Below are 20057 nucleotides of genomic sequence, written 5' to 3'. Positions count from 1 at the left end.
CCTTCCAACATGGCCGTCACGTAGGCACGTCGAGCCGCCTCGCAGCTACAGCGCTCTGGCACATTTTCTACACATTTGTGGACGTTGTAGCCTGCAGAGCAAATGAACACTAGAGGGAGCCTGGGCTGTTTAAGGGTATGCAGACAAAGTCGCCTTGCATTATTTTTTTTATTTAAAAAAAAAAAAGTATACATAAATTTTACAGACTAACAAAAGTGAAGCGTACACCAACAAATCTGAGTACCAAACTATATTTATTGTATACAGTAGTAAAAGACCACAAATAATGTACAATTCAGTAGAGAAACAAATAACATGTCAAAAGAACCCTCGTAACTCTTTTTAGCTAATCCAGCTCAGATAGGGGCTTATTTGTTGTTGTTGTTGGGCAGGATAAACTGTGCTCTCGTTTTAACAAGGAAAAATAAAACGAATATGAACGATATCCTTTCTATTGTAGATGTACTGAACACACAAAACACATTGGGGGGGATGCCATCTATTTCTACTGATAAAGGGGATATTTACATTAAAAGGTTGTCGTCTTAAAAACGATTTATATCAGCATGGTTTAAAGCCGAGTGTATTTTTATGCCCATTTTACAGCATATCTAACTTAACTTCAGCTCTGAAGACCTAATGAGATGACCACAAAACACCCTCCCACCATGTCGACTATTGTTGCGTTTCCACTAAATGTTCTTCATCGTCGGCCATTTCACAGACGCAAAAAAAAAAATAATAATAATAAATGTAAAAAACCTAAAGTGAGGTGGAGATGTTCACAATAATATAAGGACTCTATTCATCCATATCCTCCTCTTACTGTGTAAATAAATACTTGGTGGTACAGAAGCTGTCTCTCTCCCCCTGAACATGCAGAAACCAAAGAAGTGTCCAAGCAAAAAATACAGATTTTCTTTGAACGCCTCGTTTGGTCATTTTGAAGTTGTGGTACTCACATCCAATCTGAACCGTCTGTACAAAGTTGGATCTTAAAAAAAACAAAACCATTTAGCAAAAGCAGCTAAAAATCAAGATACTTAGATGGTGGCAAGCTCACACCTGCCAGCCTAAAAACTATCTGTTTCCAAAAATACTCACTGGCGACAAACTTGTTGCATTGTTGGTCCGAGCCGATGCCCAGAAAGTGTCAGAAAAATTCTTTAATAACCCACCCAAAAAGAATTAAAAAAAAAAAAATAATCACATCACATCGGACGTAGCTTAAGTGAATAATAATATTAATAATAATAATAATTATAATAATGATAGCTGAGAGGAGCGATGGAAATGGGTGATGTCAGAGGAATTGAGCGTGTCGGGTCTGTCAACAGGGTTGAAGCGAGTTTAGCAGCGGCCGCCCGTCTGTTGCTGGAAAACGTCTATGGTGTCTTCATCTTCCATCTCCAGCTGGAGGAAAACATACATGCTGGATTAGCTTTTGCGGAAATAGTTCTTCAGACGGTCAACTTCAACACGCTCGCAGTTTGCCATTTGCGTTTTTTTAGTAGGGGCAATTCAATGAAAAAAAAAAACATTTGCTGATTTTTGTGCTTGGGCGCCATCTTGTGACATCTCATTGCCACAAAACTATGTTTGAGTTGAGGAGCTTCATTTAGACAAGCACAGTCATTTGGCGTCATCTTGTTGCAATGGAAATGTTAGATTAGAGCTTGTATGGCACACATTTTGCTTTTCAATGACCTAAATTCATTTGTCTTTAATTATTGAATTTTTTTCCTACGACGAAAAAAATTCTGAAAGAAAAAATGTACTTAATTTATTTATTTATTTTTTTACATTCACTTAAATGTCATTTGCTTTTTTTTGTATTTATCAAAGGAAAAAAAAGTGACGGGCTTGCCTACCTGCGAAGGTGTATCAGTCTCGTTGATGGGCTGCCCGTCAAACCTGAACCTGATTTGCCTTATTGAGAGTCCCTGTATGTACGAGACAAGAACCCAATTGCACTGTAAGGATTTGGGCGGCATAGAAAAAGAAGACATCTAGTATGAAGGAAAGGAAAACTCGTGTTCCCTTCCATCCTTTTATTTCACCGCACTCTTGCTTTTCATTCCATTCATTTCACACAACCTTTGCACCAGTTCATAGATTCTTGCATCCTTCATGCCGACTTCATTTCAACTCTACTTTCATACTAGTTTTGTTTCCTCACTTCATCCTTATATGCTTCCTTTCATCGTCCTTTCCTCCATCCTTCTTAAATAGGTTCATTTATAAAGCGTACACAGTACAGACTTTTGGCCCAAACTGTATTCTGACCATTTGTGGTTTAAACACCACCAAAAGAAGTGGAATCTCACCTGTCGTTCGCAGTACGCCTTCATGAGTTTACTGAGGGGTGTGTGCCTTTTGATTTTGAACTGGACCACAGAGCCATCCTGCCCCGCCACCTTGAGGTTGATGTGGTCGTTCTCGGTCTTGACGCCCTCCTGCGCACGTCCAAGGTGAGGTGGACATTTTGTTAAATTCAAAACATTATTCGGCTTCAGAGGAGACGCACAGCACGGAAATTAAGCGCTATTTCAAAATTCCATTTAAGTTTTAGTGTTGTGAAATGCACTATAAAAATATAATTGTATTGTATTAAGGACTGTTTACAAATGACAGCAATGAAAAAAATACCATTCATATGATTTCTTCACCCTAAAACTTGATGACTTTTCCCAACGTTCTCATAATATACAATAATGAAAATATTTAAAAGGTCATTCCTATTTGCGAAGACTAAGAAGTAAGGGGCACGATCAGGGTTTTATGCTGCCAATTACGATCATCCATGAGTGACAGCAGCTGATATCGATTCTGATCCTGATCACATGGGTTAGCTACACATTTACATTTTTCAACTGCTCAGGGCTCACTAACGATTATTTTAATACTTGATTAACCTGTCAATATTTTTGGGCGATTGTAAAATTATTTTTTTTGGATTGATTGATACAACATATAATTCTATCCACATAGCCATCCCATTATTATAAAAAAAACAGGATTTTATTATAAATTGACAGTGCAGAAAGCTGATATTATAACGTGCGACGCTAAGGAAAGGAGGCACTCTTCACAGAATGTGTGCACAGGCTCTGGGATGCAAAGTGTGGGCATAGGGTGATCGTTTTTTTTTTTGGGGTGAAATAAAAAGGCAATGACCCACATATGCCGATCACAGTTTTGCATGGAAAATGGCAGATGACAATTGGTGGCTGATTAATCACTACTAAGAATGTTCCAGGTCAAATTACAGCCACGCTTAATAAATTGAATTTAGATGCATCAGTATGTGCCAAATCAAAAAAAATATACTGTTGTGTTTGTGGTATAGTGGCAATTGGGTCCATAAGGGAGCTGCTCCCGCAGAAACATTTACCTATTGGTCTATGAAAGGCCATAGAGGAAATGGTGAAAGAATAACATTGCTTAAGAAAGATCATAAAAACTAAACATAAGCAGTGGAAGTCAAACAGAGGTCAGGCGGTCTCTTGGCACCAGAGGCGTAGGATATGCACCAGAAATAACAAGAACCTGCAATGCAACCAAGTAAAAACACTTCACCTAATAATTATGGCTAATTAACTTAATTGATATATTTAATTATTTGTAAGATTGCACTGGAGAGGTGAGCTCTCTCCAATCTCGCTGTACACCGAGTAGGATGACATTAAAGGGCATTCTGAAATATTTCGAAAACATTAAGTTCATGATGGAATCCAGGCAATTACTAGGAAGATATTCTTGGCTGAGCATACAGGAAAAAAATGAAAGGATTTAAGGGTTAAGAGGTAAAGGTGAAGAAGAAAACGTCCCTTGGGGAAAACCTAAAAATTATATTAAAAAAATAGCGAAGGCCTCAAACGACAGCCTCACAGCAGCAATGGCGCTAACGTTAGCATGTTAGCTCCGAGGCTAGCAGGTGGAGAACTCAGCCGTTCACAAACGATGCTATTTGGGCCTCGGCGAGCCACGCGAGTAGGTGCGTTTTATCCTACAGTGGCACAAAAAGCCCCATGTCGAATAAAAGGCATAACATTGCAGCAGCGTCGCGTGAAATCTTGATTTCATTTAAGGTATGTGCTAGCCGTAAAACCTATTGTGACGGCGAAGGTTTGCGACAATTGCGCACATCGCGTGGTGCCGTTTCGACAAAGACAAGAAAATAGATAGGGAAAAAAATCCCCAAAAGAAAATAACTTATTTAAAAAAACACAGATGTTCCAATACTCAAGAACATTGGCGGATTTAAACAGAAATAAGCGCAAACGCTCATTCATTTGCGGAACAAACACTGCGCCAAATGAGAGAAACGTGCAGAAGCCAGGCCATTTTCCCATTGCACAAAAACGCTTCGACAAGACATCACTTTTTTTTTTTTTTTTTAATCTTACCTTTGGCTTTTCCTCTGACATGGCTGTCCGATTTCGTGGCGCGATTTTACAGAAAGAAAAGAGGATTTTAAAAAAATAATAAAACGCCGGGTGACTGCGTGTTTGTCTTTTATTTTTGTCCTCCTGCCGCCTTCAGTCCTCGTTTCTCCTCCGGTGACGGGAGCGCGCGTCGAACCGCTCTCGCGAGGAGATGATTGGACGCTCGGAGACACGTGCGCGTTAAGTCGCGGGAGCGCGCTGCTGCTCTCAAATCCTCGGCCACGCGCACAGGGACGACTCACATTTGAGTTGAAATTTGATTGACGTTTCAAAGTAGTGAAAACGGTATTTATTTATTTTTCTTTGTGTTGCAAGCAAAACTGGAGATAGAAGCTAGATTTTGATGAGTGAAAAAAACCCCAACATTTTCTCCATCAGGCAGGGATAGCGAAACACCTGGGCTAGGGGGGCTATGGCGCCCCATCCCTCCTGTCAGAAATCTGTGTAGCCCCAGTTTAGCCCTTCCAGAATTTGACTTGGTATTCTAAAATATATTTATAAATTACTTTCTCAGCCCCCACACCCTTATGCATGACAAAACATGTTTTGATTTATCCTTGTATATCTTTCCATTAAATGACACTCAACTATAAGGTGAATCCAGTTTTTCTCATGATTCGCATGCAATATCCAACTTATATTTCCAAAGGTCACCATTCTAACTACCCATGGACTTAAAATTTTTTTCTAAATCAGAGATGCAAGTAAACTTTTGTAGAGTGATGATTTTCTTGTATGCTGATTCTCTTTTACAGGTCAAACCTAAAAACCAAAGGAGCAAATATCTCAAAATCGTGATGTGATGGGGGGGGGGGGGTCTGCATCAAAAATATAAATTAACATAAAATTTTGCTGTTGACCCGTTTTTCCAGAAGCTTTCTGGAAATGTACCTTTTTTTCATTCTTTTGTTTTTTTTCCATAAAAATAAATGTCCTGTAAATTCAGCACACCCCTCTTAAGAGTATTGCCCAAATTTGACGGATGTATTACTTATAAACTACTAATAAAATATACTCTTTTTACCGTGACATTAAGAGCAACTGAGAACACAGTAACAATGATCTATGGGCGTCACACTGAATGAGCTAATTGTGAAGTGAGTCACAAAGAGAACTTTAGAGTAGGACTGCAACTACTAATTTTAATAATCCAGTGAGGATACACGGTTTAGATAATGGGTGGATGCCGTAATCTGATGATTTGTCATTAAGGGATGAATCAGATAAGAAAGATGTAATTCCATCCTGTTGTTAAAAAGCAGGACACTATTTCAAACAGTGCCAAAGATACGTAAAGAATTTCAGATTCTATGACTAAAAGGACAGAAAAGTGACAAAAATTTCCAAAGTAAAAACACGTGTTTTATTTTGATTCAACACAAAGGTAAATCCGCTTTTGTGGACGCCGACAGAAATCGGAGACGATTAAAGGTGAAGAAGGTGACATTCATCACTATTTGATTATTTTCCCATCTTGTTCAGCGCCCACAAACACAACACAAAGTGTGGTTGGTGACAGTTTTTATTTTCTAAATTCCTACAGAACGTGTAAATTCACAAGACGTATCGGTGAATGAATGACACGCATTCACCTTAAATTAAGAAACGCTTTAAAACCAGAAAAAAAGTGCACAAAAAAAAGGTTCCTAACGTTTACAATTCGAAACTCAGCAGCTGCTTAAATACGTTCAAGGACGCTTGGAAAGTAAGTGTAACAAATTTCCTTCACGACATGGTTGTTCAGAAGCCAAATAAAACAATACAATATAAAAACACAAACAAATGAAGATTGCATATTGGCCAGCAGACATCGCATACGCTCCGAAAACGTTAAAATAATATAGAGCTCATAGAAAACCAATTGTGACAACGTTGGCTGTGAAACAATTTGAAAACTAAATGGATTTCTAGGAAATCACTAAAGATGAATTTCAAGCACGTATTCGCAGACGTCACAATGGTCGAGCAGTGGCTTACGTCGAGCTCGAGAAATCGGATCTGCTTATGAGGATGTTAAAGCGGCAAATGGTACCGTGGCGTGTGGTGGAAAAAGCGGCAGTAGCGTTCCTTTACAGCCTCTTGGCTGGTTACACAACATTCCTGTTCATTGGCTGAATGACGTCACAGGCATCTATAATCATTAAATTATGAAAAAAAGAAAGAATACATTCATTCATTGCTGGGTGAATGAACAGGCGTTTTGTTAAATAAAGTCCTGGTGTAGGAATCCTTTCATGCAAATCGGGAGTAAGGATTTGGTCCATTCAGGCCTAGTGGCAAACGCACAAAGTTAGGATGTTATTATTGTTAATTATAAAAAAACACAAAAAAAACCAAAACAAACATCCATCAACCAAGAAGGAAGCCTCACCATATTTCTTCCTGATATCATCGTGTCTCTGTTTCATCTCGGCCCGCCTGCCAAGGCAAAAGCACAAATTATGACCGCAAATTAGTTATGCGTGACGTGCACACACTTGATGATCATGACCAAAAATAAAGTTGCCAGGAACATTTTAACATACGGTATACGCGAATGCTTTTTTTGCCCATCTTGAATCCAGGTCTGAATTTAATGCAAATTAACCTCAGTTATTAATTACCTCAGATTCGTGTCCATTCCCAGAATCACAAAACGACCTATGATGCAATACTGAAAATTCTATAATATATTATTTCTATTTAGTTTTTCTGTTTCAGTTTCTCTCGATGACATATTTGATACCATGTTCTAGACATGATTATTTCACATGATCATATCGCAGGCATCAGGCCAACCAATCACGGCTCAGCTTGTGAACGGCCACGTGACCAAACTCGGAACGGTGAGCCGTGATTGGTCGTTACCTGAGCCCTGAGCAACTGTGATGTCATTTTCAGACAAACATCAAGTGGCAAAATGGCTGCCCACTGGGATGGATAAAAATGGGTGAATTTTGCTGCTTAATTCCGCAAACATAATATTTATCATAATAGACTGGTGGGGTCGCATAGAACACACTACTGAAAAGTATATATCGTGATTTAAAAAAAAAAAAAAGTTTTCATTACCTCTCCTCCTGTTTTGTTCTCGACCTGTTTACCTGCCTGTCCATCTTGGCCATGAATCTTGATGATCTGGTACAGAGAAAAACAGAATTAGATTACAATGACGTCATCAAATACTTTGCAAAAAATTCCAAAGCTAGCAAGTAATTTCATCTTTGAACCTTGGATTTTATGATTAAATGACATTTGTAAAAGATATCGTACGTGTTCAATTCTGGAAAATCCAAAGATAGACATTTAAAGGAGTCACAAATACCCGACAGATGTGAAACGAAGCCCTAAAGTCATAATCACATAATGTACAGAATGTCTCGCTTTCGTGACAGCAATGCCGATCTGCAGCAAGATAAGATCGCAACGTCATGAATGTGACGTGGCGAGAAACATAAATAGGATGGAAGTCATGCGATGTCATTTTCTTGACCTAGCTAACAGTGTTTGAAATGACTGCACAGATTTGTTCCTCGGAGGTCACGTCAGGCGTCAAGTCTGCTCTTGCAATGTTGATCTTGCCGTCATCGTGGGATGATCACCGTTGTTGTTCTCCAGTCAGCCCCCAAGGTCGCTCCCCCCCCCAAGTCGCTCCACCTCTCTGTTCTGTTTTCTCTCTCCGCCAACTGTTTGACTCTTCATCTCATCTCAACTGGTCAAGACAGACGGTCACGCCAGAGCCTAGGTTATGTTCAAGATTTCTTCCTGAGACTGCGGTTTTTATTTGCTTTTGTCCCCAATTTAAAGTATAAATATACATTTGGATTTTTATTGTAAAAAAAAAAAAATAAAATAAATTTAAAAAAAAGGAAAATTAAAAAAAATAAAAACACTGAACCCAACATTTCAAATCAAATCAAATTTTATTTATATAGCATTTTTCATAGTGAACTGTTTTGCCCCTAATATTTACGTATATTCTATTTATTTGTTTGCGTGTCTCGGTGAGTTCAATGCTTCAAAAGTGCAGTCCATGTGTTTTACATATCCCAGTTTTATGAAACGTGAGAAGTTAATAAAGTGATAAAGTCGAAGATTAGTTGGCATTATTGTTGTAATTTATGATTTCTTGAATTTTGTTTATTGCACACTTGTTTGATAAAACTGTCAAGTTAGCGTAATGAAAAATTGAAAGTCAAAGTGTTTAGTAAGTTAACAACTCTAATTGAAGTAGATAAACATCTTTAAGATAAATTCATGGTTGATTGGCCGAACCTATAAGACCAAAACATTTAGGTATAATAAATCAGATTTTTTTTTTTTACTGTAATAAAATATTTTTTTTGCCTGCGTTTGTTAAAAAAAAAAAAGAATACATGGGAATAGGGCCTTCGAAAAATAATTGCATGTTGAATCGCAATCACAAAATTGAGGGGAGAGAGAAAAAAAAATACAATTTAAATTATTTTTCAAAATTGATCAACCCCAGTCACAACACCGCCAAATCGTTATTAATTGTTCGCCCATGCACCTCGTTTCCCTATTGTGTATTAGCGTTAAGGTAGAGGAGGCTATGTGGTTGTTTTGAAGACGCAATATATAATTCTCGTTGTTTGATGTTTACTTTGATAGCAAGCTTCATCTGAGAGTGGCAATAAACAAATTGAAGGCTCTTTTGTTGACAGATATTTGCAAATTTTATCGGCCAAACTGGCGCTTGTTGTTAAGTTTATGCTTGGAAATCAAGACAAAAATATTGTCAGATCAACGGCTTGTATCTCAAAGGCTGTTCATATCTCAAAGCACCACCGTGTAGATATAATGTATGAGGTGTGTGGTTCTTGATCTCCTCAATGTGTAATCCGCTTTGAGATACTGTTCAGAATTGGCGCCATATTGATGAAATTGACTCCAGTTGGCAGACAAATGACAATCACTAGCCAAGTGTAGGTTCGCAGACTTACCCGATATTTTCACACTTGCAGCAGCAGAACATACAAATCAGAAGGGCGATGATGATAACGCCACCCAGTACCGCAAGAGTGATGATCAAGTGCTGGAAGTTCACTGAGCCAAAGAGAAAGCGGGAACACACATGAGTCCCATTTTTTTTAACCGCAATGAAAAAACAACAAAGCAACAATGGTCCTTTTTAATAACAACTCATTCGTTTCAACAAGTTTACACACTTGATCCAAAGCTTACAAAGATATTAGTAAAGCTTGACTAATATGGATTTTTTTTTTTTTTTTTTTTTTTTTTTTAAGGCTGTTGAAGATTTTGATGCGGAAAGAGAAAAAAAAAATATGCAAAAGAAAAAAAAAACAACACGATTTTTGCACGTTGAAAAGCACCAACATCCATCTGATTAATCATTTAGGTCAGAGTAATTCTTCTTTTTTGCGCTACTTTAATGCTAGTGCTCTTACCAATTAATCAAATTGATATTTTATATATCCCTGGCGTGGGGCCAAAATAGTAAAAAAAAAAAAAACTCCAAAATAGTCCCTTCTCAGGTTTGTTCAACCATTAGCATTGCATTATGAAAGAGAGCAAGTCGATTTCAACATTTTGGATTGGTCAATGTGTAAAAACTATAATATAGGATATAGGTTAGCCGGAGCAACAGTATAGATCTTTGAAAAAAATATTAAATTGACGTAAATGGGTAAAAACCCTTGGGGCGGTGGGGGGTGCATGATGGGGGGGGATTGGTGTGCATCTCGCAGTCAGAACACCCCTAGCCTCATATTCAAATTTTATTTACCTTATAGACTATTAAAACTAACAATGCCATGTCCTGTCAAAATTTTAGCCGTCAAGAACTCCCCCCTTTTTTTTTCCACACATATTTTTCTATGTATTCTGTGTGGGTAACGTGTATAATCTGTGAGTATAGCGTCTTACTCCAACACAGGCCCCAGCGTGCGTCGTTGAGAGGACAAAGTGAATGCGGTGGCAAGATGGTCCTCACTGGATACGTCACACACGTCTTGGTTTTGATACACCACAAACACTGTGTGGGAGAAAAAAAAAAAAAAAGAATTATTCATAGAAAATGATTCATGACTCCTGAGGAATTTAGAAGATTGACGATAAAGAAGGAGGAAGAGGAGGAGTGAGAGACGGAATGAGATCAGTTACTGCTCAAACCGGTTGGACAGGTGCAGACACGGTGGAGTTTTTCCCTGGCCTCTTTCGACTTCCATTACATGACACAAACACACGAAATAAAACAAAGGCTTACCGTCACATTGCTCAGACATCGCTCGCAGCTGGTCCCGTTCATGGATTCGCAAACTGTGTCGGGGGAAGATTAACACAAACAAATACAGTGTTGACATTTTTCACTTAACCAAACAAAAAATATTAAATAAATACTGAGAGGCAGAGGGGGCAAAAGTACACTAGCACACACATTGTTCTAAGTAAAAGGTACAGATACTTTTGTAAGAATAAGTAAATAAATAAATACTCCCTTAAGTAAAGAGTACAGACTATTAATTTCAGTATTAAAGTAATGAATGTTTGTTCTTTTGCTAAATCCACTTTAACTTTACAATTTTTCCAGACTATCTATCTATCTATCTTTTTTTTTTAAATCCCAGAAGCTTGTGGTTTTGACATTCGCCACAAATCATTGTGGTGCCCGACAACATCAAACGATTCTTTTAAATAAATCCACGGATGGGGAATATCTTGCTTCTCCGTATCCGTTGCCGTCGTCATTAATACTCCCTTACGCAGCTTTTTTCTGCCCTATAAAATCGCAATCAATCGCTCAATCAAGTACCCAACTGCTGTTGAATTTACCTCTCTACATTTACATCATGCCCAAGTTGGGGGGAAAAAAACAATGTACAAATATCTGTTTTCAAAACTACTTAAGTAGAGTAACAAATTATTTGTACTCTTTGCTATTTCCTACCAAATGTCATGAGGACAAAATGAGGCCTATCGAGTATTTGTTGAGTTCTGCTCATTCTCCTGGGAATTTCACCATGGATGCAAAGGGTGGAGTAACAATTTTTGTTGTCGTCAAAGAGACATACTTGTAGCCAACAGCTTGCTTCAAGACCATATTTTTGACATTGAAAGTCTCCCCAAAATTTACTTAGATGTGTAATTTCTCATAACAAGGAATTTTTTAATCAACTTTTGCACCTGACACACACACCCAAAAAATTTTTTTTTTAAAAATGCATAAAAACGTAACAACGTTTATATTTCCTTTCTTAAAAAGTGGGAAATAAAAAAAGGGAATTGAAAATAAAAATTTGGTGTACCGAACAAATTTGACATAACCTAACATGGCGTGCGTTTGATGGTTCACCTTTGGACATTTTCGACAAAATAACACCAAAAACCAATCAAGACATCGTTATTTGTTTTCCTGTCCATATTAGTAAGAACATTAACGCAAAATGTCTTCATAATTTTACTAACAGGTTAACGTCGCAAAAATGTTAGCGAACAAGATGGGAGGGCGGCTTCTTCTTACCTGCACCAGGTGCGGCACTTTGTGCTAAAATTGTCGTCGAAAACAGCGCAACAAAAAAGCCGACTGGGGCGAAACTCCTTAAATCCATCTCGGGTTGATTTACGAATTTTTATATTCCTTCGTCAGCTGTGTGTAGACGCCGTTTAATAGTTCCAATGAGTTTGGAGAAGGAAGGCTGACGCTGACCGTCTCCTTCGGTTTCTTCACGCGAATCTGCGGAGAAGAACCTGTTTAGAAGGTAAAATTCTGGCACGCGCACAAGCAAGGAGGCGTGTTGTAGCGATAACTTTCCAGTGAGGAATTGCTCAAGACATTTTTAATGCGTCATGATCCGTCATCCCAATCAAAAATATGGAGAACTACTTTTTTAAAAAAAATTGAGGTTAACAATATATTTTAGATAACAAAAGCATGTATTTTTTTTCGTAATTTTTAAATTGTTGTACTGATTACGATCAAATAAAAATGCAATGAATGTAATTTAAAACGGAAAATATTTGGCGTTTAAATTTGAATCAGAGAATGCTGTCTTTATTGCAATTGCTTCCTCTTAAAAATAAATTGTTAAAAAAAATTGAAACGAGGCAAATCTATTGTCGAGCAGGGGCGTGCAGAGGGGTGGGCAGGGGGGCACCAGAGGGAGGAAAACTGCATTTAATTAAAAGAGAAGTGCATTTAAACCGAGAATGCTTGCAGTGTATAACAAATATGAAGTACTGTATGTGTTTTTATTAAGGTTTGTACTACATTTACACAAGTCTAACATTCGGCCGTTTCAAGTGTCAGAACTTTGAAAATCACCTTACATCAAATGGGAAAACAACACAAAAGGAAATTATTTAAAAAGAAAGCCTTAAAAAAAGCTTGAGTACAAATTATTTGACTCGTTTATATGGCTTGAATGTGATTAATAGCTGTCACAAGAAATCCACTTACATCCGAGAACAATTCCAATAATTTATTAAAGCATGTTTTTTTTAATTCAGTTTGAAATAAAAAATAACACACATATTTCTCTCTTTCTCTCATTTTTTTGTCTCAACAAGCACAATGTTTAAAGATGATAGTAAGCGTAACATGAAAACATAATAAATAAAAAGACCCACGCTGGCCGCCTGCGGCTGATGGCAGGACAATTTTTTTTAATCCGTCGTCCTACCCAGAATCGCATACTGCTTAAGTTTCTGTTGGGCTAAGCATGAATGACAGACAGAAGCGTAGAGCAAGAACACATAGAACAGGCAGCTCCAGGGTACTTTTTTATGTTATGGCTTCTTCAGTTTTGCGATCATTTATTGCCAAAAGTTCAAGCTGGATGGAACCGTTATTTTATTAGACAGTGTGCAATGCATCGTGACCTATCGCAATCACTAAAACACATTGAGGTAAGGTCATCTGCAGTGGAAGAAGAGAAGATGCGCCAAATCCACCTTTTCCCACTTGCAACGAAAGTGGCCTCTTGTGTTTTTAAGAGGAGTGCCAAAGACCAGACCGAAATCATACTGGTGGTAAAATGAAGGGGAGTGTGCACAAGTATATATATTTTTTAAAATCTCAACTGAAATATACAAATTATAATTTGAAATTGAAAAAAAATTTTTTTAAAGCATCCAACAGGGCCTCATTGTTCCACAGCAGTAAAACTGATTTTAAAATGAGTGGGTTTATTTCCTGCATCTACTGCAGGTGTACTCAGTTTCAATGGGGAGAGTGAAAGAAGATAATGGTCAATCGAAAGTTTTGACCTCAGCATTTCTCAAGTCAAAGTGATAACCAACCGGCAGATAAATGGCAGAAATGGCCTCGACCAGTGTCACATGATGCAATGAAATAACTTTCAGTGCTAACATTCACGCACACCAGCACTTATTTGATGCAAAAATCCACATTTCTGTCCCTTCACAGTTTGATGTATTTCCCCAAGTCGTGGCCAGGGGGGGGGGGTTAATTTACTCAACTGCAGATGTAAGGAGGCGCATAGCTCCCAAAAACAACATTGGAGAATGGATACACGCCAGTTTACTGGAAGGCGTTAAAACCCGTCAATAGTATGGTCCAGCTGCAGCCACAATTGGGCGTTCCCATTTTTTTAACGGGTACGCCCCGTTCTGACAACGAGAACGCCCCCTCACACCATGGTCGGTCGGTGTTGGCTCTATGGCGTTAGATTTATTCCACAATTTCGTAAGCGTAATGTCAAATATCTCAAACACAAACAGTCGCATTCTAACACGCTGTTCTTATTATTTTAGTAATAATTGAAAAATATATTTTTCAAATATCTTTGATTGGCTTAAGGTTATTGTCCCTTTAGTTCTATGTGCTTCTATAAATGCTTTTTCTGTTCGTTTTATTAATTATTAATTAATTTTTTTCATAATCAAAAATCACCTTTCAGAGTTGTGCATTTGCGTGACGATTCGCCATGGTAGTTGTTTTGCAATAGCACCACGCCATTCTAGTCCTATTTAGATTACACCATATGGAAAGCGCTTTGTTACAGCTCCAGCTGTTGTGAAATGCGCTTTATAAATAAAGTTGTATTTTTTTTACCCTACCTCTGAGTTACGATTGGACTGTAACAGCCAATCAGAAACAGCACCAGTCAGTGCCCGACTCCTGATTGGTTAAGAATTGTGGCACAATTGTCACGTCTGCATCGCGAGTGTGAATCAGTGTTTTGTATGCGTAGACAGAAGCCGTAAGCGTAAAACCACTTGGAGGGTCTTTTACTAACGAAACACGTTTTTGTACGCACAAAACATGTTTTTGTACCCAGTATTTGACATTATGCTAACGTTGTTGTGGCATAAATCTAACGCCATAAAATAGGTCGATCGAATCACCAAGGCACACTGCGCTACACTGTCGTATTGGGAACGCCCCGGTTCTAACTGGATGCTTCTCATTGGCCGACTAAACGCTGATAGGAACGCCCAGTGGGCGTTCTTGTGTCCTATCAGTAACGCCTCGGCTTCAGCCGGACCCTTCTCATTGAGGGAGGCATTTGTTTGTCTTAAGTGGATGACAGCAACATTATACATGCTGATGCCGCCGTTTTGAGGAAATATGGTATCCACCTTTTGAATCAGCAATTAAAAAAAACAAAACACAACACAGCCTTCCTCCATCGACACACTCTTCAATACAGTATCTTAATAAATACATAACCTCATCCCACCCTCCCTTTAAAAGTCCCCATGCTCTTTCTTCCCATTAACACACGATCACAACACCATCGTTTGCTTAGTCATATAAATACATCTCATTTCCGAGTTATACACTTGTGACTTCTCTTTGTTTCTTTTTCAATATAATGCGGTTTGGATTACAATGTGATGGACACACACACACACGCACACACCCCTACACACACGTATACACACAGCACTTTTAGCAGAGAAGTTGTTGTACGGTAATAATAGCAGTACCAGAAAGTGAAGTCACATGGAAACACACATACAGACAGATTGATGCACATATGTCAGTTTTGCTATAAAAAAAAAAACAGTCAGCATGATCAGCGTTGGGAAAAAAAACTCTGATAAATTTAAGCGAACATTGTTTCTCTGTGAGTCACATGAACAGCACTGCCAGTGAATGACCCCCTTTAAATTGCTCATATCTTACACTTGAGGTGTCACATCGCCTTAAGCGTAGATCCTCTATAGGTTGCACAGTGCAGAGACCGCCAAAATTCAATAACTCTTTTTACGTGTGATATACAGTATAAAAACAGGTTCAGTTTGTGTTTGAATATAAAGTCAAAGCACACGCCATGTGAGTGGAAAGCGATACGCCACATTGGTGGTCTTCCTTTAAATGGGTCAGCAACATTCCAAGCAGCTTTCTTTTTGGGCTGTAGTTTCTTCTCATGGCCACACAGTGGCACTGGTGAGTGAATGACTTGTTTTTGTACCCTATTGCCTACAAAGAGATCCAACCGACATTGGCGAAAGAAGTGATGTCACATAGAAAAGACAGAGCGACGAAAGCAAGCAAAAATTCAACACTGTAACTTAATAATATGCAACGAGAGTGAAGAAAAATGCACGACTAGAGAAAGAAAAATACTAAAGAGGTTGAAGTAGAATGTCTGGCAGTGCAACAAAGGGGGTTACCCCCCTCTCCTCTGGGTCCTAGGAGGTAGCCCCCCTTGGTGCAGGGAATATTTGGGGGTGAGATGGCTTCCTTTGGATCTTAGAAGTCAGGTACATCCCGGGTCTTAAGATGAGAACCCCCACATGTCCCAAGAGGTAGCCCAACTTGGTCCTGAGGTGGTGGAGTCCTAAAAGGGAACCATACCCTGGTGCCTCAGAAGCAGCGCCACCTGCCTTCCTGGAGGGAGGTCTATGCCACAAGCATCGTAGGAGGAAGCCCTAACATGGTTCTGCGGCGGCTTCTTGGGAGAGGGACTCCAGAGTCCCCATGGATCTTCGAGGGCTCTAGAGTGTCGAACTAGATTTTGCCTACAGTCACCCACCACCAGATCTTAGGAAGTCGCCCTCAGGGTTCTGCGGGGGACGGACTCATAGAAGTAAGCCTTCCTACGTGGTCCCAGGAGGTACACCTCCTAGGTCCTGTGTATGAGCTTGTTCCAGAATATTCAAATGTAGCCCCCACCCCATTCGAGTCCTCAGTACTTGGATGGAGCCGCTGTGAGTACTTGGTCAAATTAAAAGGACTGGACAGCTGATGGGTGATTTGTGCTTGAGACCCACAAGGAAAGAAATCTAAGCATTTGGAGTGTGCTTGAACATCTACATGCAAGGGCTTCAACTGGGGTAATGACCTGTATGTGAAATGACTGTCCTCCAAAATCCAGGTTCATGTGTCATGCTTGAATGATAATGAAAAAAAAATCCCAAAATGTATTCAATCCAGTTCGATTGATCCCTGTGGCTTCACCGTCCACTCCTCCACGCTTGGCAGGGGCTGTTGAGACTGCCTCTGTCCAGTTATCCGGGAAAACCAATGGCTCTGATTGGCCAATGGCAATCACCTGACGAACGAGCTGGCGACGCTGGTGACCGACATGATGCTGCAGCGTTTTTTCACCATCATGTTAATGTAAGCCCTCATGATCTTGGTTATCTCGCCAACCTAAAGGACACATTTCAACATTAGAGGACTGAATACTAAAAGGATGGAGTGAAAATGAATTCAATTCACCAGTGGCGTCTCAAAGAACATCTCCCTCTCATCCACGATGATTTTGTAGGTGCAGAGCTGTGAGGTACCGAAGAAAGTGATGTGCTCATACTGGAACGTCTCGAGCGGTTTGGGTTCGCCTCGCTTGTATACCGATACGTTATCTGCGCTCACGCCCAGCCACAGGTCGTGAGGGAAACCGCCTTCCTTACACTGTAGAAGAGGAGATCTCATAATCTATAAAACGTAAAATAAAATTGCGTGTGAAATATTCGGAAGTTATCTTTACCTCGACATCGAAGAGAGTAGATCCATAACCGGGCCACTCCTTGATGATGCTCATGTATTTGAGCATGGCCTGGTGCTGCGCCATGCCCTGCAACCGCGTCCACTTCTCCAGCACGCTGGTACGCGTGGCCGACGTCTCTTCCTTCACCCACATCTCCAGCATCTGCTCCTCCTCCACCTGCACAGACATTACGATGGATCTAGACCTCCTTCAAACGTTTAAGATTCTAAATTGCAGACATCCAACTATCCGTCCTATCTGCGTATCCGGGGTTGAGTGCCAGACTTCCCTCTTCCCAGCCACTTCTTCTTGTTCTCACAGACGGAATACCGAGGGGTTCCTGGTCAATCTGAGAGACAGATTCACAAGATACGTCTCGCCTGGGTCTTGCCTGAGGTTTCTTCCGCCGGGACCAACTCACCAAGGAGAGTGTCGAGGAGGCACCCTAACCACATACCCGAGCCACTTCAACTTACTTTCAATGTAAAGGAACAGCAACTCCACTCTAAGCTCTTTATCTCTAAGAGCCCAGACAACTTACTAAGGAAACTCATTTTGTTTCTTGTTCTTTCTGTCACGGCCCACAGCTACTGACCATAGATGAGGGTGGAAAACTCAGTCGACTGGTTTGATCTTTTTGCTCAGCGTCTTTACCATGGCAGACCGATGCAAAGTCCATGTGACTGCGGACGCATCGATCCACCTGTCAAGCTCCTGCTCCATTCTTTCCTCACTCGTGAGCAAGACCCCAAAATACTTGAACTCCTCTACTTGTGACATACCTGACATGGAGAGCAAACTCTAGCCATTGAAAACAGACTGAAGAAATTGCAAACATTCACTTATTTAAAACTCGGTGAAGGTCTGGACACTCTCGTTTCATCTGCACACTAACCTTCTGTTTCTTCAGTGAACCTGTCTTGAAACTCCTCCTCAGAGTTCCGTCCAGGAAGCTTGGCGTTTTGCGTTTTTCAACAGCACCACCAACGCCGCCAGTTCCTCCCGCTGCTGCCTTACTGTCCGCCGTCCCTCCTCCCACCGTCGTGCTCGCGGAGCCCACGCCCGGTTTGGTAGAGTGTATGATACGACTACGGAGGCGTCCAATGGGGTAAACAGTCCCAAGACTCCAGCCGGCCCGGCCCGCCCCGTCGCCGTGGAGATACTGCAGACGTAAGGAGGCCAGGTGCTGCAAAGTCTCCTCGGACGCGGGGAAGTGTCCGCTGATGAGAGACTCGTGGGCCTGGGAGGCAAAGAGAGGAAGAGTGAGGTGACACATGCAGACCGCAAAATCTGATGACAGACACACTACTTGGACAAAAGTCTTCTTAATTAGAGAACAGTTGGCTAGTGAAGAGAAGCTCACCTGCTCAAACATGAAGGCAAACTCCACTCCTTCTTTGTGCATGCTCTCCACATCCAAGAAGCAGTAGAGCTTGAAATATAGCTTCCATTCTCCTTCTTCCTCCTCTTCCTCGCTTCCAGCAAGCCTGAAAGCAAAACACCAAAATAGACGCAGTCAGTTGGTTTGGTTTGAGTTGGATGATTAGCTGGTTGGTTGGTTCAGTCAGTAGCATTGGTTCATTTGGATTGAGCCTTTTGGGTTTTTATTGGGGTTGGTTTCCTCAAGTTCTTTCTTTGGTTGCTGCGATTGGCTGGCAACCAGTTCAGGGTGTACCCCCCCCTACTGCCCGAAGATAGCTGGGATAGGGTCCAGCACCGCCCGCGACCCTAGTGAGGAGAAGCGGTACGGATGATGGATGGAGGGATGGGTTACATGGTTGGATCAGGTAGTCTGATTGGTTGGTTAGAAGAGTCAGTGATTGGCTTGAGTTGATAGTGTCAAGTTTTTGGTCAGTTTGTTATAAAGCACTTGTGTTGAGTCTCGTTATAATAAAAAATTTGGCCGACTGTTGACGCTTATAGGACATGACATACCTTTCAAACTTAGCAAGAACATCTGCCACAATGACTCTGCTCTCCAAAGCTCGATCCGTCACAGAATTATGCTCAAAAAGAGAGAACAGGTTCTTGCTGTCCTCCATGGCCAACCCTCGGATCAACTTCTCCACAACCTTGAGCAGAAACATTTTCACGCATTCGTTTTCTCTGTAGACCCCTCAAGCGTATCTTGGAGTTTGCATTAAGGGTATGCGCACCTCTCCAGCAGTGGTGTGCGAGTTGATGGAGATCTTGCAGGATCCTCCCCCGTGGCAATAAACGGTGGTGCTCATCTCCTGCCTCACAAGCAAGGCGGCGATCTCCTCCTGAGAGGGTACAAACTCACGAGTCTTGGTCTTCTTCAAGGATTCCCCGATGAAAGTGGCGTAGCGCTCGATTTCTGTGCTGGGGTAACGTTCACGGACCCTGATGCAGAAACACATGCACGTTAGAAATACAGTTGACGGGAAGTCGAGTTGTTGAGGGCTGTCAAATAACACACCTCTTCAAGTGGAAGCGGAGATATCGGAGGATGACGCGACTGGGGAGGAAAGTACAGCTCATGCAAGTGAGGAGGTGCCAGTGCGCTCGATTGGCTGGGCTGTTGGGTTGAGGCACATGATTGGTCTGCTTGATCACCTGACAGTAAACCTGAGGGAAACAAAAGAATGTGTTTGTTGTTGGATGGCTGGTTGCTTAGGTTGGTGCATAGGTACATGTCTGGGTTGGACTGGATTTAATTGGTGTCTAT

At 40.6% G+C, this 20057-nt stretch overlaps 3 protein-coding genes across 3 annotated transcripts in view; all 3 read right to left on the bottom strand.

Moving 5' to 3' along the window:
- Window positions 1-235: 235 nt before the first annotated feature.
- sumo3a (small ubiquitin like modifier 3a) lies at window positions 236-4662 on the bottom strand. The gene is made up of 4 exons (XM_088313376.1): window positions 4410-4662; window positions 2328-2456; window positions 1872-1943; window positions 236-1413 (listed from the first exon to the last, which is right to left on the bottom strand). Exons 1-4 carry the CDS (start codon window positions 4428-4430, stop codon window positions 1351-1353), a joined length of 285 nt encoding a protein of 94 aa, XP_088169502.1. The 5' UTR covers window positions 4431-4662; the 3' UTR covers window positions 236-1350.
- Window positions 4663-5952: 1290 nt separating this feature from the next.
- pttg1ipa (PTTG1 interacting protein a) lies at window positions 5953-12216 on the bottom strand. The gene is made up of 7 exons (XM_088313364.1): window positions 11929-12216; window positions 10675-10727; window positions 10335-10443; window positions 9392-9494; window positions 7500-7565; window positions 6820-6866; window positions 5953-6718 (listed from the first exon to the last, which is right to left on the bottom strand). Exons 1-7 carry the CDS (start codon window positions 12014-12016, stop codon window positions 6681-6683), a joined length of 504 nt encoding a protein of 167 aa, XP_088169490.1. The 5' UTR covers window positions 12017-12216; the 3' UTR covers window positions 5953-6680.
- Window positions 12217-13401: 1185 nt separating this feature from the next.
- myo10l1 (myosin X, like 1) overlaps window positions 13402-20057 on the bottom strand; it is a 53502-nt gene continuing 46846 nt past the window's right edge. Inside the window, exons 37-44 of the mRNA XM_088313352.1 lie at window positions 19809-19957; window positions 19525-19732; window positions 19304-19440; window positions 18732-18855; window positions 18264-18608; window positions 17369-17545; window positions 17101-17292; window positions 13402-17031 (exon numbers count right to left, since the gene is read on the bottom strand). Of these exons, the coding sequence (XP_088169478.1) occupies window positions 16927-17031; window positions 17101-17292; window positions 17369-17545; window positions 18264-18608; window positions 18732-18855; window positions 19304-19440; window positions 19525-19732; window positions 19809-19957 (1437 nt within the window). The 3' untranslated portion in view covers window positions 13402-16926. The remainder of the gene's footprint in view (window positions 17032-17100; window positions 17293-17368; window positions 17546-18263; window positions 18609-18731; window positions 18856-19303; window positions 19441-19524; window positions 19733-19808; window positions 19958-20057) is intronic.

Source organism: Idiotropiscis lumnitzeri, chromosome 1 (genome assembly GCF_059441095.1).
Source record: "Idiotropiscis lumnitzeri isolate Australia: NSW breed Sydney's pygmy pipehorse chromosome 1, RoL_Ilum_1.0, whole genome shotgun sequence".
In the NCBI taxonomy this organism is placed as follows: domain Eukaryota; kingdom Metazoa; phylum Chordata; class Actinopteri; order Syngnathiformes; family Syngnathidae; genus Idiotropiscis; species Idiotropiscis lumnitzeri.
This window is presented reverse-complemented; position numbering and strand designations above follow the sequence as displayed.

Coding starts and splice junctions, on each gene's coding strand:
- sumo3a (XM_088313376.1), bottom strand. CDS start 4,430: ATGTCAGAGGAAAAGCCAAAG. Junction 2,457..4,409: donor TGTCAGAGGAAAAGCCAAAG/GTAAGATTAAAA, acceptor GGACGTGCGCAG/GAGGGCGTCAAGACCGAGAA. Junction 1,944..2,327: donor AGGCGTACTGCGAACGACAG/GTGAGATTCCAC, acceptor TCGTACATACAG/GGACTCTCAATAAGGCAAAT.
- pttg1ipa (XM_088313364.1), bottom strand. CDS start 12,016: ATGGATTTAAGGAGTTTCGCCCCAGTCGGCTTTTTTGTTGCGCTGTTT. Junction 10,728..11,928: donor AAGTGCCGCACCTGGTGCAG/GTAAGAAGAAGC, acceptor CCCCCGACACAG/TTTGCGAATCCATGAACGGG. Junction 6,719..6,819: donor TGATATCAGGAAGAAATATG/GTGAGGCTTCCT, acceptor GTTTGCCACTAG/GCCTGAATGGACCAAATCCT.